The following is a 14,447-nucleotide window of genomic DNA, read 5'->3' as shown; positions in this document are numbered from 1 at the left end:
TCAACAACCTTTTGTCGCACATCATTACTGTATTCTCGGGTCTTTCCCATAGTGATGGATGACTATGGGAACTTGGCCTGTGTGTCACATCGTATTTATACCCCAGTGAAACAGGAAGTCATGGCTTACCACTTAAGTGGTAAGAATACATTTTCACAGCCTGTTTTGCTCATATTTACCAAGGGTGCCAATATTAGTGGAGGGCTCTGTACACATGAGATGAGTAAAACAGTATGTGAACATTATTAAAGTGACTAGTGTTCCATTATTAAAGTGGCCAGAGATTCCATGTCTATGTACATAGGGCAGCAGCCTCTAAGGTGCAGGGTTGAGTAACCGGGTGGTAGCAGGCTAGTGATGGCTATTTAACAGTCTGATGGCCTTGAGATAGAAGCTGTTTTTCAGTCTCTCTGTCCCAGCTTTGATGCACCTGTACGGATGATAGTTGGGTGAACAGGCCGGTGATTGTCAAGCAAATAACTGTAAAATTTGTATCTCCTGGCTTCTACACATAACCTAAAAGCCATTTTAAAAAGTGTAATCAATCCATGTAATATAGCCTACACCTTCACAATAAATACATTATTAATTTTAGACCGGTCGAAAGAAGCATGATATGTAGTCTATTTCAGAAGAAAATAATAGCATTCTCTGAGTTAGGTCCTGATGTGGCTATGCCAAATGGCTGTGGGCTACACAAGTTAATTTAGCTTAGAATTCCGTGGCATTATTTTATAGCATGAAGAATACAATTGAACAAAGCTGAATAAAATATACAGTACCAGTCAAGAGTTTGGACACACCTATCCATTCAAGAGTTTTTCTTTAGTTTATCTATTTTCTTCATTGAAAATAATAGGGAGGACATCAAAACTATGAAATAACATATGGAATCCTGTAGTACAAAAAAGTGTTAAACAAATCAAAATATATTTGATATTTTTTGATTCTTCAAAGTAGCCACCGTTTGCCTTGATGACAGCTTTGCACACTCTAAGCATTCTCAGTCAACCAGCTTCACCTGGAATGCATTTCCAACAGTCTTGAAGGAGTTTCCACATATATCGTGCACGTGTTGGCTATTTTTCCTTCACTCCGCGGTCCAACTCATCCCAAACCATCTCAATTGGGTTGATGTCGGGTGATTGTGGAGGCCAGGTCATCTGAAGGTGTGTTGGGTCATTGTCCTGTTGAAAAACAAATGATAGTCCCACTAAGCGCAAACCAGATGGGATGACGTATCGCTGCGGAATGCTGTGGTATCCATGCTGGTTAAGTGTGCCTTGAATTCTAAATAAATCAGTGTCACTAGAAAAGCACCGCCACACCCCCTCCTCCATGCTTCACGGTGGGAACCACACATGCCGAGATCATCTGTTCACCTATTCTGCGTCTCACAAAGACACGGCGGTTGGAAGCAAAAATCTCAAATTTGGACTCAGCAGACCAAAGGACAGATTTCCACATGTCTAATGTCCATTGCTCGTATTTCTTGGCTTTAAAAGACTCTACAGATGCACCATCGAGAGCATCCTGACCGGTTGCATCACCGCCTGGTATGGTAACTGCTCGGCATCCGACCGTAAGGCACTACAGAGGGTAGTATGTACGGCCCATTTAAATCACTGGTTGCCAAGCTTCCTGCCATCCAGGACCTATAAACTAGGCGGTGTCAGAGGAAGGTTCCAGTCACCCAAGTCATAGACTGTTCTTTCTGCTATTGCTCGGCTAGCGGAACCGAGCGCCAAGTCTAGGTCCAAAAGGCTCCTTAACAGCTTCTACCCCAAATCCAAAAGACTGCTGAAAAATTTATCAAATTGCCACCCGGACTATTTACATTGACAACCCCCCACCCTTCGTTTTAACACTGCTGCTACTCGCTGTTTATTATCTATGCAGTCACTTACCCTACCCCTACCCCTACCTACATGTACCTACCCCTACCTACATGTACAAATTACCTCGGCTAACCAGTCCCACCGCACATTGACTCGGTACCGGTACCCTCTGCATATAGCCTCGTTATTGTTATTTGTTACTTTTTATTTAAACAATTATTTTAGTTTATTTAATAAATATATATTTTTAGCTCTATTTCATGAACTGTATTGTTGGTGGAGGTCTTGTAAGTAAGAATTTCACTGTAAGGTCTACACCGGTTTTATTAGGCACGTGACCAATAAAATTAGATTTGATCCTTGCTTCAGGTCCTAAGCTACAGGCAGTTAGATTTGTGTATGTCATTTTAGGCGGAAATTGACATGAAGGGTCCTATCCAGAAGAGGCTAATAGTCACCGTGGGAACAACACCCCCCCCTTTACACTTCCTGATAAACTCAGTCACCGTGTCAATGTTATTCTCTGAGGCTACCCAGAACATATCTCAGTCCGTAAAAGAACTTAGAGAAATGGGTGAGAATTTGGGCTGCGGTCCCCATCAATAATGGACTAGCCTCCTCAGAGAGAGAGAGCAAAAGTATTGCGCATGTTTGAGTGTGTGTGTCCGTGACTCACCGTAGCCGTGCGACCTCTTCATGTGCAGCTTCATGTTGCTCTTCTGTGTGAAGCTGATGCTGCAGATTTCACACTTGTAGGGCTTCTCCCCTGTGTGTTTGACCGTGTGTACCTGTAGGGCACTCTTTTGGTTGAAGGCCTTGTCACACTGGGAACACTTAAAGGGACGCTCACCTGCACAAACACAGACAGACACCTTCTCAAGACTTTAAATGAGTACAAAGGTTACTTGCTTGCAAATGGCGGTGCAATTCGCCGGATGAATACAAAACACACATTCTAATTCAATCTTGTGTGCGGAGAAGGCAACAAAACGTCTCGCACTAAAAGATACGTTTGAAATACGGAACAGAAGTACTTCTAAAAAGTGATTGCGCCTACAGTAATGGATGAGTTGCAGTATATTACTGCAAGCATTAGCAATTTACATCCAATTGAATAAAATTGTTATAAAAAATGAAAAGGCCTTGTCAGCTTACATTATCTGCTGAAAGATGTGAACCCTTGGCAAAGCGTAAATCAGATTTCCCAATATAACTTGTAGCCTACTGTGCCAATCAGAATAACAGCGTTGCCAGGAGATGCCTCCCATTTAAAAATGATATGGCCTTTAGAATAATCTTGGAACATAACGACCTGCCATAATTGGTACCATTACAGTGAAAATACACAGACTTATTTGACTGAAATGAAGAAGACCTGTTATGTCTGCAACTAAGTCCATGGCCATTATTTAAGTACCTCTGCCTCAATCTAAACCATGAAAACTGCACTGTGAGAAAACAGCCACACAATTTGTTGAAGACGATGGAGAGTAAAACCAATTTCCAGTTCGAAGAGGCCCCCCCCCCATTAGCTTAAAGATGGACTAAAAGCAACGGTTGTGATTGTGATGCTTTTCTCTTGCTGATGTAACACTAGCAAGCTAGGCTGTCATTACATGTCGTGTGTACGAGCTCCCTTACAGTCTCTCCTGCTGGGGACGATAAGAGGTAAGACAGGACCCCCCCTCTACAGAACAAAAGGTTCCAATTCAAAAGAAGCAAAAGGCACATCCTACTTTGTCGTGTCGGGTTGTGTTAAATTCACATTAGGAGAGAACATGATTGATGTGCTCTGAAGAAGTGCATTTGGTCATTTTGCCATTGAGGCACATTAAATCATTTTCCTAAGGTCTTTGAAGTGTCCCAAATGCCTGATGGAAGGTAACTCTAGACGAGGACTCGGATGGCAACTTCATTCATATGCTACGTTTTCACTTTCGCTCCGTCGAGGCTGGGTTGTACAATAGTTCTAAATAGAATACTAGTCAGAGATTTATTTGAGTGAACGTTGTGTGCGCGCACAGGTGCGTGTGTTGGATTACCTGTGTGTGTGCGGTTGTGTCTCTCTAGTTGGCTGGGCTTGGCAAAGGCTTTATCACAGGAGGAGCATTTGAAGAACTTGGGCCTTTGGGAGCCCAGTGAGGGTCCTCGCTGGTGGACACGCTCGTGCTCCTGTAGGAGAAAGAGGTCAGAGGTCCCAGGGACAGAAAATGTGAAACAGAGCAAATATGTTACAAAAAAAATTCAGCAATTTGCACGAGAACTGGCCTGCCAATTGCGCCAGCGTACACTTAAAACCATTGGAAAACCCAAAGTCTAATGACAAACCATCCCCCAAAAATCTAATTCTAATGCAGGAGCCATCCAGAAACCACCGATTCCAATGATGAACCATCCAGAAACCCCAAAGTCTACTGACAAACCATCAAAAACTCCTGTCTAGTCATGAACAAAGAAACAAGGAGGCCAGTCTCGTCATAGGATAGTGTGATGAGTGAAAAGGATAGTATAGTAGCCCCGATTGCTTTTAACATCAAGGAAAAACTATCAGCAACTGAAAGTTTCTAAAAGAACTTCCTCTGCATGTCCCCAGAGTCTGAGCAAACAAACCAACTACACAGACAAATGAGTGTGAGCGTGTGAACATGTGCCCAAACTTTTGGTCTGGTGGGCCAAATGTTGTCCAGGGTGAAGTTTGACCTGCGGGCCTCACTTTCTTCAGCCTTGGTATTTACCTTTAAATAAAAGCTACTCAACTCCTTAACATTATTGCTAAAAGTACTGGCCTCTCCCGCTTAACTATTGCTGAAACTCCATCGCTAAATTACATCATGAAGTTAATGAACCCAGCAACAGTTAAGTGGAGAAAAAAAACAAAAACATGAATTAATCATTCTCTAATCTCGGACACCCAGAACTAAAATCTGTTGCGTAATTGCATCAAATGCTTAATAAGCTTAATGTACTAACAAAGCATCCACCCCTCTAAACAGAAACTCAAGCCAGTTTCAGGGAAGTCTATGGGCCAAATGTCCCCTCTGGGGTTACATGGGGCTGCTGATTAGCATGGGACAGGTTTTGATACCGTTCTAGCCGCGCTCCACCTACCCAAAGGAGCATTTAATTCCATAAACGAGATGAGGAAAGCATTTGGGAGCAGGATGAGCAAGGAATGAGGGGGGTGTCACTGAGCCAGAGAAGATGTATAAGTATCTTAACACACACGAACGCTCTCTGAATGACGCACAATCAAACACACATGTAATATGCTCTCTCTCTTGTTCATACACATGGACACAGACACACCATCAGGGGATCACACGTGTCATATTAGGTAAAGACGGACACACACTCAGTCCACACACACACAGCCCACACACAGCACACAACCAAGGACAGAGGAGGACATTGAGGAGTTGCAGAACAGCATGGCTCTCAGACTGGACGAGAGCAGCTTGTAGGGGGCTGACCTCTGCATATTGACCTACAAATTAGGTCAAGCTCCTGCCTCTCCTCAATGCTTCCCACTGTTTACGTGCTGGAGTGGAGCTATTAAATGGAGAGCCTCTCTTCCTTGGGCAGCCGTATCGTCATGAGTAGATTACGACAGCATTGTCAGAGGAGACAAAGTGTGCACTCAGCTGTTAACTTTTACCTCTCGCTCCTCCCGGGGCTTATTACCCTGTCAGGAGGCAGGAGGCGTTTGGGACACAGAGGGAAGAATGACAGTTGGTGTATCGTTCTTACGAGACCACGTCAGAAACTGAAGCAGCAGAAGAGAAGGCTTCAGTCATTGTGCTCAGGTCCTCTAAGGCGATTGTGTTTAAACTCCCCTGAATGCTGAGATACTCTCAGCTGTTTGACTTCTGTAACCCACTCCTAATCCCGTCCTCCGCCCAGAATACACTCAAGAGTACTCAGAGCTGGCCCCATAGGAAACAATTATCCAGAGTTTAACTCTGCTCTGAGGGCAAGGCAGGACAACTACTATCAGGGAATGGAAGGAATACATAAAACATATAAACGTGCTGTAGTGTGTGTCTGCCCAGACCTACGGTGCTTTATTTTGCCACACACTCCGCAAACTTGACAGTGTTCCAAGCTATATAGTCCAGTCTCCAGTGTGTTTGTTGGTGACTGTGTGTCTGTCCCCGCTTACCTTTAAGTGAGTAGCTCTTTTGAAGGCCTTTCCACACACTCTGCAGACGTGGCACCGGTCCTTGCCGTGGGCCTGCCTGCAGTGGCGTCGCAGGGTGTTGGCACTCTGGCACACCTGATCGCAGTAGAAACACTGGTTCTGCTTCTGGTTATGCCCCTGGTCCTCCTTCCCCACCGCCTGGCCCTCCTCTGATAGCTGGTTTCAACACAACACACACATTATCATACCCACCACCCTGTCCTTCTTAGACATCTGTTAACAACACAACACACGTAGAGGTACATGCGCGCACACACACACACACACAGTGGCTGACTGACCCTGTATACATTGTCAGGTTGTCCCTCAGTGGCCTGGGGGTGATGACTGATCAGTATGACCTGCTGGGTGGAGCCGGCATGTTGTCCTGAGAGATCCTGGTCACTGAGCACAGTTTGGTACTGCTGACTCTATGGAGAGAAGATACTCACTGTTACTGTGTGTGTGTGCGTGTAACACGTTCAACTATACTTGTGAGTACCAGAAGTCCTCGCAAGAATAGTAAACCAACCAAAATTCAGAGAAATGGTTCTCACTTGTAAAAAGTATATTTTAGGCTTAGGTTTAGATTAAGGTTAGTTAAGGTTAAGGTTAGTGTTTAGGGAAAATGTGATTTTGAATGGGAATATATTGTTTTTCAGAGTGGTTACCTGTGTATGTGTGTGTGTGTGTGTGTGTGTGTGTGTGTGTGTGTGTGTGTGTGTGTGTGTGTGTGTGTGTGTGTGTGTGTGTGTGCGCATGATTGTGTGTGTGTTTCAGAGTGGTTACCTGTGCGTTGAAGTTGAGCGTGAATTGAGGTTGAGCGTCCAGCATACCCTGTGTGTCTGCCAGTGTGAGAGTCACGCTGCCGTCGCTGGCCATGCTCGATGATGACATCACCAGGCTCTGGGAGCCAGCCGTCTGCGATAGGGAGGTGCTAGACGGCAGGCTGGTGACTGACAGGAGAGACAGGAAGTAGGTGAGAATTTATCTTGACAGAAATACTTGCGGGATTTTAAAAAGCCATTTTTGTGCCATGCCATTGAAAATGAATTGGCTATGCATTTTCAAATGGGTAGAATGATGCACTGTGGCATATGGTAATCGGAAGGAGAGCAAGCCAGTGGAAATTGACTGGGAGTGGATTGGGCAGATACCTGAAAACGCCACATGAACAGCAAATACGTGAAGAAAAAAAAGCACATTTTATGAGAAGTTATCAGATAATTTACTTGTTCTCTGCAGCATCATTTAAAATTGTGATGTGACAGTGTTAAGGGAAATTAGGCCTAGCAGCTTGCCATCACTCACCACTACAAGGAATCTTGGCAACTATGTTCCACAGCGTAAAAATGTGAAAGGCCAAGAACCCCTTAGGCCTAAACCTCAGCTAAATCTTGTAATGAATGACGTGGAAATTGAGCAAGTTGAGGTGACTAAACTGCTTGGAGTAACTCTGGATTGTAAAACTGCTGTGGTCAAAACATTTTGATACAAAAGTAGCTAAGATGGGGAGAAGTCTGTCCATAATCTTAACAACACTATCGACAAGGCAGGTCCTACAGGCCCTGGTTTTGTCGCACCTGGACTACTGTTCAGTCGTGTGGTCAAGTACCACAAAGAGGGACGTTGGAAAATTACAATTGGCTCTGAACAGGGCAGCATGTCTGGCCCTTAAATGTACATGGAGAGCCAACAATGATATGCATTTCAATCTCTCATGGCTCAAAGTAGAGGAGAGATTGACTTCATCACTACTTATTTTTGTAAGAAATGTTGACATGCTGATTGCGCCGTGCTGTCTGTTTAAACTACTGGCACACAGCTCGGACACCCGTGCATACCCCACAAGACATGCCACCGGAGGTCTCTTCACAATCCTCAGGTCCAGAACAGACTATGGGAGGCACACAGTCCTACATTGAGCCATGGGTACATGGAACTCTATTCCACATCAGGTAACTGACGCAAGCAGTAGAATCAGAATTTTTTTTTTTACGATAAAAATACACCCTATGGGATAGCGGGGACTGTGAAGATACAAACACACATGAACAGACACGCATACCAAAACGACCAAACTCCTCTCAACGCCTATTCATTGTTTGTAACAGAATGTTGTTCACTTGAGTTGAGAGGAGATCGATGACGATGGCTCCGAGAAGTAGACGAAACTCCACAAGTGATGAGCGTTGAGAGGTACTGCAATCAGAGAGTTAATTGACCCATCTCTCCATCTCTCCCGCTGAACGAATCACTCAACACACTTTACGTCACAGGCCTTTCACTGTGCGCTCCAAGCGGGCTGCACAATGGGTGAGTAGATGCAAACATACACACACAGCAGTCAGTGCTGCTGCCAACCCTTACCAGTCATGCCCGCGTTGCTCTGAGGTAGAAGGTGGTCATTGCCAATGGTGAGGGTGGCACCTGTGGTTTGGTGGGATGCCAGCCTGATCCCGCCAATCATCTCTCCGCCACCATGGGTGCCGTGCTGCTGGAGGAGGTCTTGACCTTCAGGATGAGAGAAAATACATTTGATCTACAGCCCACAGTGACGTGACTAAATTATCTTCCCCCGCCCCTTTTTGCTCTTTCTACATCTGCAGTCTTCATCTCTCCGTTTTTGGCTTTGTTTACATTCATGCAAAGTTTGGTCACAGAATGACAGCACAAGAAGCACAAACCAGCATTCTGTTATCAAAATTGGCATCTGCACTGTTCGTCAAGTAAATGTGTTTTTGCACATTTTTCTGTGGAAATTGTTAAAAGTCGCACTTGTGCATAGAGTTGTATGTTTAACCTTGAAATCATTGGTTTTTATTTGGCATAAAACCGTTTTTAGTCTCAGCATCACTCCGTTAAATTGCTACCGTGAAATTGCCTCTGTGATGAAGCACTTTAAATTACATTTTATGACTTAAATTTAATTCCCGGGCAGAGTGGAGGGGAACTGATTCTGAGCTGGATATAGGTATACCGGATTAAGTTTGTACTATTGTAGGAGGATGTTTGAGTGTGTATGCATCAGAGTGAATCAAACTTGTGCCTGTAAGTGTGTGTGTGACTGTGTCCAGTATGTCAATTGACACACAAACACCTAACTTACATTTCTGTGGAATGTGAGTGCCACAATGACATATTTAGGAGAATAGGAGAGGAGAATTCTATTCATACATACAGTGGGGCAAAAAAATATTTTGTCAGCCACCAATTGTGCAAGTTCTCCCACTTAAAAAGATGAGAGAGGCCTGTAATTTTCATCATAGGTACACTTCAACTATGACAGACAAAATTAGAAAAAAAATCCAGAATATCACATTGTAGGATTTTTAATGAATTTATTTGCAAATTATTTTGGAAAATAAGTATTTGGTCACCTACAAACAAGCAAGATTTCTGGCTCTCACAGACCTGTAACTTCTTCTTTAAGAGGCTCCTCTGTCCTCCACGCATTACCTGTATTAATGGCACCTGTTTGAACTTGTTATCAGTATAAAATACACCTGTCCACAACCTCAAACAGTCACACTTCAAACTCCACTATGGCCAAGACCAAAGAGCTGTCAAAGGACACCAGAAACAAAATTGTAGACCTGCACCAGGCTGGGAGGACTGAATCTGCAATAGGTAAGCAGCTTGGTTTGAAGAAATCAACGGTGGGAGCAATTATTAGGAAATGGAAGACATACAAGACCACTGATAATCTCCCTCGATCTGGGGCTCCACGCAAGATCTCACCCCGTGGGGTCAAAATGATCACAAGAACGGTGAGCAAAAATCCCAGAACCACACGGGGGGACCTAGTGAATGACCTGCAGAGAGCTGGGACCAAAGTAACAAAGCCTACCATCAGTAACACACTACGCCGCCAGGGACTCAAATCCTGCAGTGCCAGACGTGTCCCCCTGCTTAAGCCAGTACATGTCCAGGCCCGTCTGAAGCTTGCTAGAGAGCATTTGGATGATCCAGAAGAAAATTGGGAGAATGTCATATGGTCAGAGGAAACCAAAATATAACTTTTTGGTAAAAACTCAACTCGTTGTGTTTGGAGGACAAAGAATGCTGAGTTGCATCCAAAGAACACCATACCTACTGTGAAGCATGGCGGTGGAAAAATCATGCATTGGGGCTGTTTTTCTGCAAAAGGGACCAGGACGACTGATCCGTGTAAAGGAACGAATGGGGCAATGTATTGTGAGATTTTGAGTGAAAACCTCCTTCCATCAGCAAGGGCATTGAAGATGAAACGTGGCTGGGTCTTTCAGCATGACAATGATCCCAAACACACCGCCCGGGCAACGAAGGAGTGGCTTCGTAAGAAGGAGTGGCTTCGTAAGAAGCATTTCAAGGTCCTGGAGTGGCCTAGCCAGTCTCCAGATCTCAACCCCATAGAAAATCTTTGGAGGGAGTTGAAAGTCCGTGATGCCCAGCAACAGCCCCAAAACATCACTGCTCTAGAGAAGATCTGCATGGAGGAATGGGCGAAAATACCAGCAACAGTGTGTGAAAACCTTGTGAAGACTTACAGAAAACGTTTGACCTCTGTCATTGCCAACAAAGGGTATATAACAAAGTATTGAGATAAACTTTTGTTATTGACCAAATACTTACAGTGCCTTGCGAAAGTATTCGGCCCCCTTGAACTTCGCGACCTTTTGCCACATTTCAGGCTTCAAACATAAAGATATAAAACTGTATTTTTTTTTGTTGTGAAGAATCAACAACAAGTGGGACACAATCATGAAGTGGAACGACATTTATTGGATATTTCAAACTTTTTTAACAAATCAAAAACTGAAAAATTGGGCGTGCAAAATTATTCAGCCCCCTTAAGTTAATACTTTGTAGCGCCACCTTTTGCTGCGATTACAGCTGTAAGTCGCTTGGGGTATGTCTCTATCAGTTTTGCACATCGAGAGACTGACATTTCTTCCCATTCCTCCTTGCAAAACAGCTTGAGCTCAGTGAGGTTGGATGGAGAGCATTTGTGAACAGCAGTTTTCAGTTCGTTCCACAGATTCTCGATTGGATTCAGGTCTGGACTTTGACTTGGCCATTCTAACACCTTTATTTTTGAACCATTCCATTGTAGATTTTGCTTTATGTTTTGGATCATTGTCTTGTTGGAAGACAAATCTCCATCCCAGTCTCAGGTCTTTTGCAGACTCCATCAGGTTTTCTTCCAGAATGGTCCTGTATTTGGCTCCATCCATCTTCCCATCAATTTTTACCATCTTCCCTGTCCCTGCTGAAGAAAAGCAGGCCCAAACCATGATGCTGCCACCACCATGTTTGACAGTGGGGATGGTGTGTTCAGTGTGATGAGCTGTGTTGCTTTTACGCCAAACATAACGTTTTGCATTGTTGCCAAAAAGTTCAATTTTGGTTTCATCTGACCAGAGCACCTTCTTCCACATGTTTGGTGTGTCTCCCAGGTGGCTTGTGGCAAACTTTAAACAACACTTTTTATGGATATCTTTAAGAAATGTCTTTCTTCTTGCCACTCTTCCATAAAGGCCAGATTTGTGCAATATACGACTGACTGATTGTTGTCCTATGGACAGAGTCTCCCACCTCAGCTGTAGATCTCTGCAGTTCATCCAGAGTGATCATGGGCCTCTTGGCTGCATCTCTGATCAGTCTTCTCCTTGTATGAGCTGAAAGTTTAGAGGGACGGCCAGGTCTTGGTAGATTTGCAGTGGTCTGATACTCCTTCCATTTCAATATTATCGCTTGCACAGTGCTCCTTGGGATGTTTAAAGCTTGGGAAATATTTTTGTATCCAAATCCGGCTTTAAACTTCTTCACAACAGTATCTCGGACCTGCCTGGTGTGTTCCTTGTTCTTCATGATGCTCTCTGCGCTTTTAACGGACCTCTGAGACTATCACAGTGCAGGTGCATTTATACGGAGACTTGATTACACACAGGTGGATTGTATTTATCATCATTGGTCATTTAGGTCAACATTGGATCATTCAGAGATCCTCACTGAACTTCTGGAGAGAGTTTGCTGCACTGAAAGTAAAGGGGCTGAATAATTTTGCACGCCCAATTTTTCAGTTTTTGATTTGTTAAAAAAGTTTGAAATATCCAATAAATGTCGTTCCACTTCATGATTGTGTCCCACTTGTTGTTGATTCTTCACAAAAAATACAGTTTTATATCTTTATGTTTGAAGCCTGAAATGTGGCAAAAGGTCGCAAAGTTCAAGGGGGCCGAATACTTTCGCAAGGCACTGTATTTTCCAACATAATTTGCAAATAAATTCATTACAAATCCTACAATGTGATTTTCTGGATTTTTTTTTTTCTCTCATTTTGTCTGTCATAGTTGAAGTGTACCTATGATGAAAAATACAGGCCTCTCTCATCTTTTTAAGTGGGAGAACTTGCACAATTGGTGGCTGACTAAATACTTTTTTGCCCCACTGTATCTCACGATTAAGTAACCTTGAAGCGCTGTTGACGCATCTGTACAGTATACCAATTACAGTCTCATGAAAAGATGTGTTACTGACCTTTTTATCCGTACAATCTCTTTGTGAACTTGGTTTGTTGAATTAAAGTGAAGGGAAAAATAGATGATTGTGCTCCTGTGAGCCAGCTTGATTAGCTGTCACGTGTGTGTGGGCATGAGCGAGTGAGTGCCTATGGTGAGTGTCTGCATGTTTGTCTGTAGCTGCGTGTGTGTGTGTGTTTTCCCAAAGTGCGCACTGTGTACAATATGTAATTTTTTGGGAAACCCGACCAAATTCACATAAAAATGTGTGTTATAGATATGCAATTCTTATTGAAAGCAAGCCTAAGAAGAGGTAGATCTGTTCTATGTGCACCTCTTCTATGCTTCCCTTTCTTAAGTTTAGTTTTTGAGTCTTACACTTTCGATTTTGCACACTAGCTTCAAACAGCTGGGGGAAAAAATGTGGTTATGGAAAATATATTTCTCAGCGTTTTAGATGATACAATGATTTGCTACACTATACTTGCTTGTTTTGTCGCATAAACTGAAATGAAGTCAACCAGGAAATGGCAGAGCAATTCCTGCATAGTGCATCTTTAAAAGCATATTGGATTGGTGCAAGCATTAGCTGGAGAGTTTCCTTCTTTGTCAAATCCATGATGGGGAGCGTGCAAGTGTACACTTTGGGAGAAGTATGGAGAATAGGGACAGATAATTTGTGTGTGTCTACCTGATATGGTGAGTGTGATCTCCTGGGGGTGGTTGCCTGCAGCAGTGTTGCCCCCAGCAGCAGCGTTGGCCTGGGCCTGGACATGAGCTAGAGCCTGGGTGAGGCTGGAGTTGTTGATGGTCAGGGTGATCTCCTGAGCACCATGAGCCCCACTGGACACCAGGCCTGGAGCATTCATCACATGGCTCAGGTCCTGATGAGAACCTAAAGGGGGAAGGAGAGAAAACAGGGAGATACAGAAGCCATCATTAACTAATTGACTCTCTTCACTTCTATCCTTCCTCAATTCCTTTCTCTCTTTTTTCTCTCTCCTATCCTCTCCCCTTTTCATCCGTCTTCTCCTTATCCCCATTTTACTCCCTCCCTCCATCTCTCCTCTCCTCTCCCGCCGTCTCTCATGGCTTAGGTTGACACCCTATGCTGTCAAAGTAGGTCCAGCTGGTGTGAAAGCATGGCTGTGGAACAAACTCATTGTGACAGTTTCCTCAAGGTGGGGCCACACATCACATACCACTCATATCAACAAAATAAAGCTGTGGAGCCCAAAAGAGAGGAGAGGATATGAGTAGAAGAGACACCGTCAGCTGCACACATTAGTTAAGAAACACTTTAGTGAAACATCTACCCATTTTGAGTTTGGCTGCAAGGAAGCAAAAAGGATTTGGCGTCGTCGAGGAAAATCCAGAATTGTATTAATTATTGATAATGACCACGTTTACATGCACACCAATATCCTGTTATTATTCACAATACTCAAGTATTCTGTTTTTGAGTTGATGCATATAAACATCATATCCCGTTTACAATAACCCAAAAAAGCTTGCATCCCGGTTATGAGAAACCCGGAAAAAGATGCCTGGGATATGCAGATCGAAGACGGGATACTGTGGCATGTAAAAATCTTATCCCCCTTAATGTTCTTTTTGCGGTCTGCGGAGGCTGAGTTTAGCTTTTCATGGGTGTTGTGTTCATCTGATTGTCAAACAAATCACTTCAAAAAGTAGGCTCCCTGCGCAGTTCCATCCACCATAATATATATATATATATTTTTATTTTTTATTTTTTTATTCTGCTTATAATTTCCGACATTTGGTAGTCCATTTGTCAAGTAAAGTTTGATACATGCAGCTTCTCTTCTGTCATAACTTGGTGAACCAGAAGACGAAATAAAGTAGTGCTCACCAGAATCATTTCTTACATCGATAGAACGAATGCAGTAGTAATCTAGTAAACACCTG

At 43.5% G+C, this 14,447-nt stretch overlaps 1 protein-coding gene across 5 annotated transcripts in view; it reads right to left on the bottom strand.

Moving 5' to 3' along the window:
• LOC110489640 (zinc finger protein 236) overlaps positions 1-14,447 on the bottom strand; it is a 106,740-nt gene that overhangs the window by 3,778 nt on the left and 88,515 nt on the right. For 3 of the 5 annotated variants that reach the window (XM_036948247.2, XM_036948253.2, XM_036948250.2), the window contains exons 25-31: positions 13,210-13,413; positions 8,386-8,529; positions 6,805-6,971; positions 6,318-6,446; positions 5,998-6,192; positions 3,881-4,010; positions 2,515-2,688 (exon numbers count right to left, since the gene is read on the bottom strand). In XM_036948247.2, coding sequence (XP_036804142.1) covers positions 2,515-2,688; positions 3,881-4,010; positions 5,998-6,192; positions 6,318-6,446; positions 6,805-6,971; positions 8,386-8,529; positions 13,210-13,413 — 1,143 coding nt within the window. Of the gene's footprint in view, positions 1-705; positions 1,188-2,514; positions 2,689-3,880; positions 4,011-5,997; positions 6,193-6,317; positions 6,447-6,804; positions 6,972-8,385; positions 8,530-13,209; positions 13,414-14,447 lie in introns of those variants that run through there. The other 2 variants (XM_090199461.1, XM_090199464.1) reach the window with 1 other exon arrangement.

This window comes from Oncorhynchus mykiss, chromosome 2, assembly GCF_057628025.1.
Source record: "Oncorhynchus mykiss isolate SJ-2025 chromosome 2, ASM5762802v1, whole genome shotgun sequence".
NCBI classification, from domain to species: Eukaryota; Metazoa; Chordata; class Actinopteri; order Salmoniformes; family Salmonidae; genus Oncorhynchus; species Oncorhynchus mykiss.
This window is presented reverse-complemented; position numbering and strand designations above follow the sequence as displayed.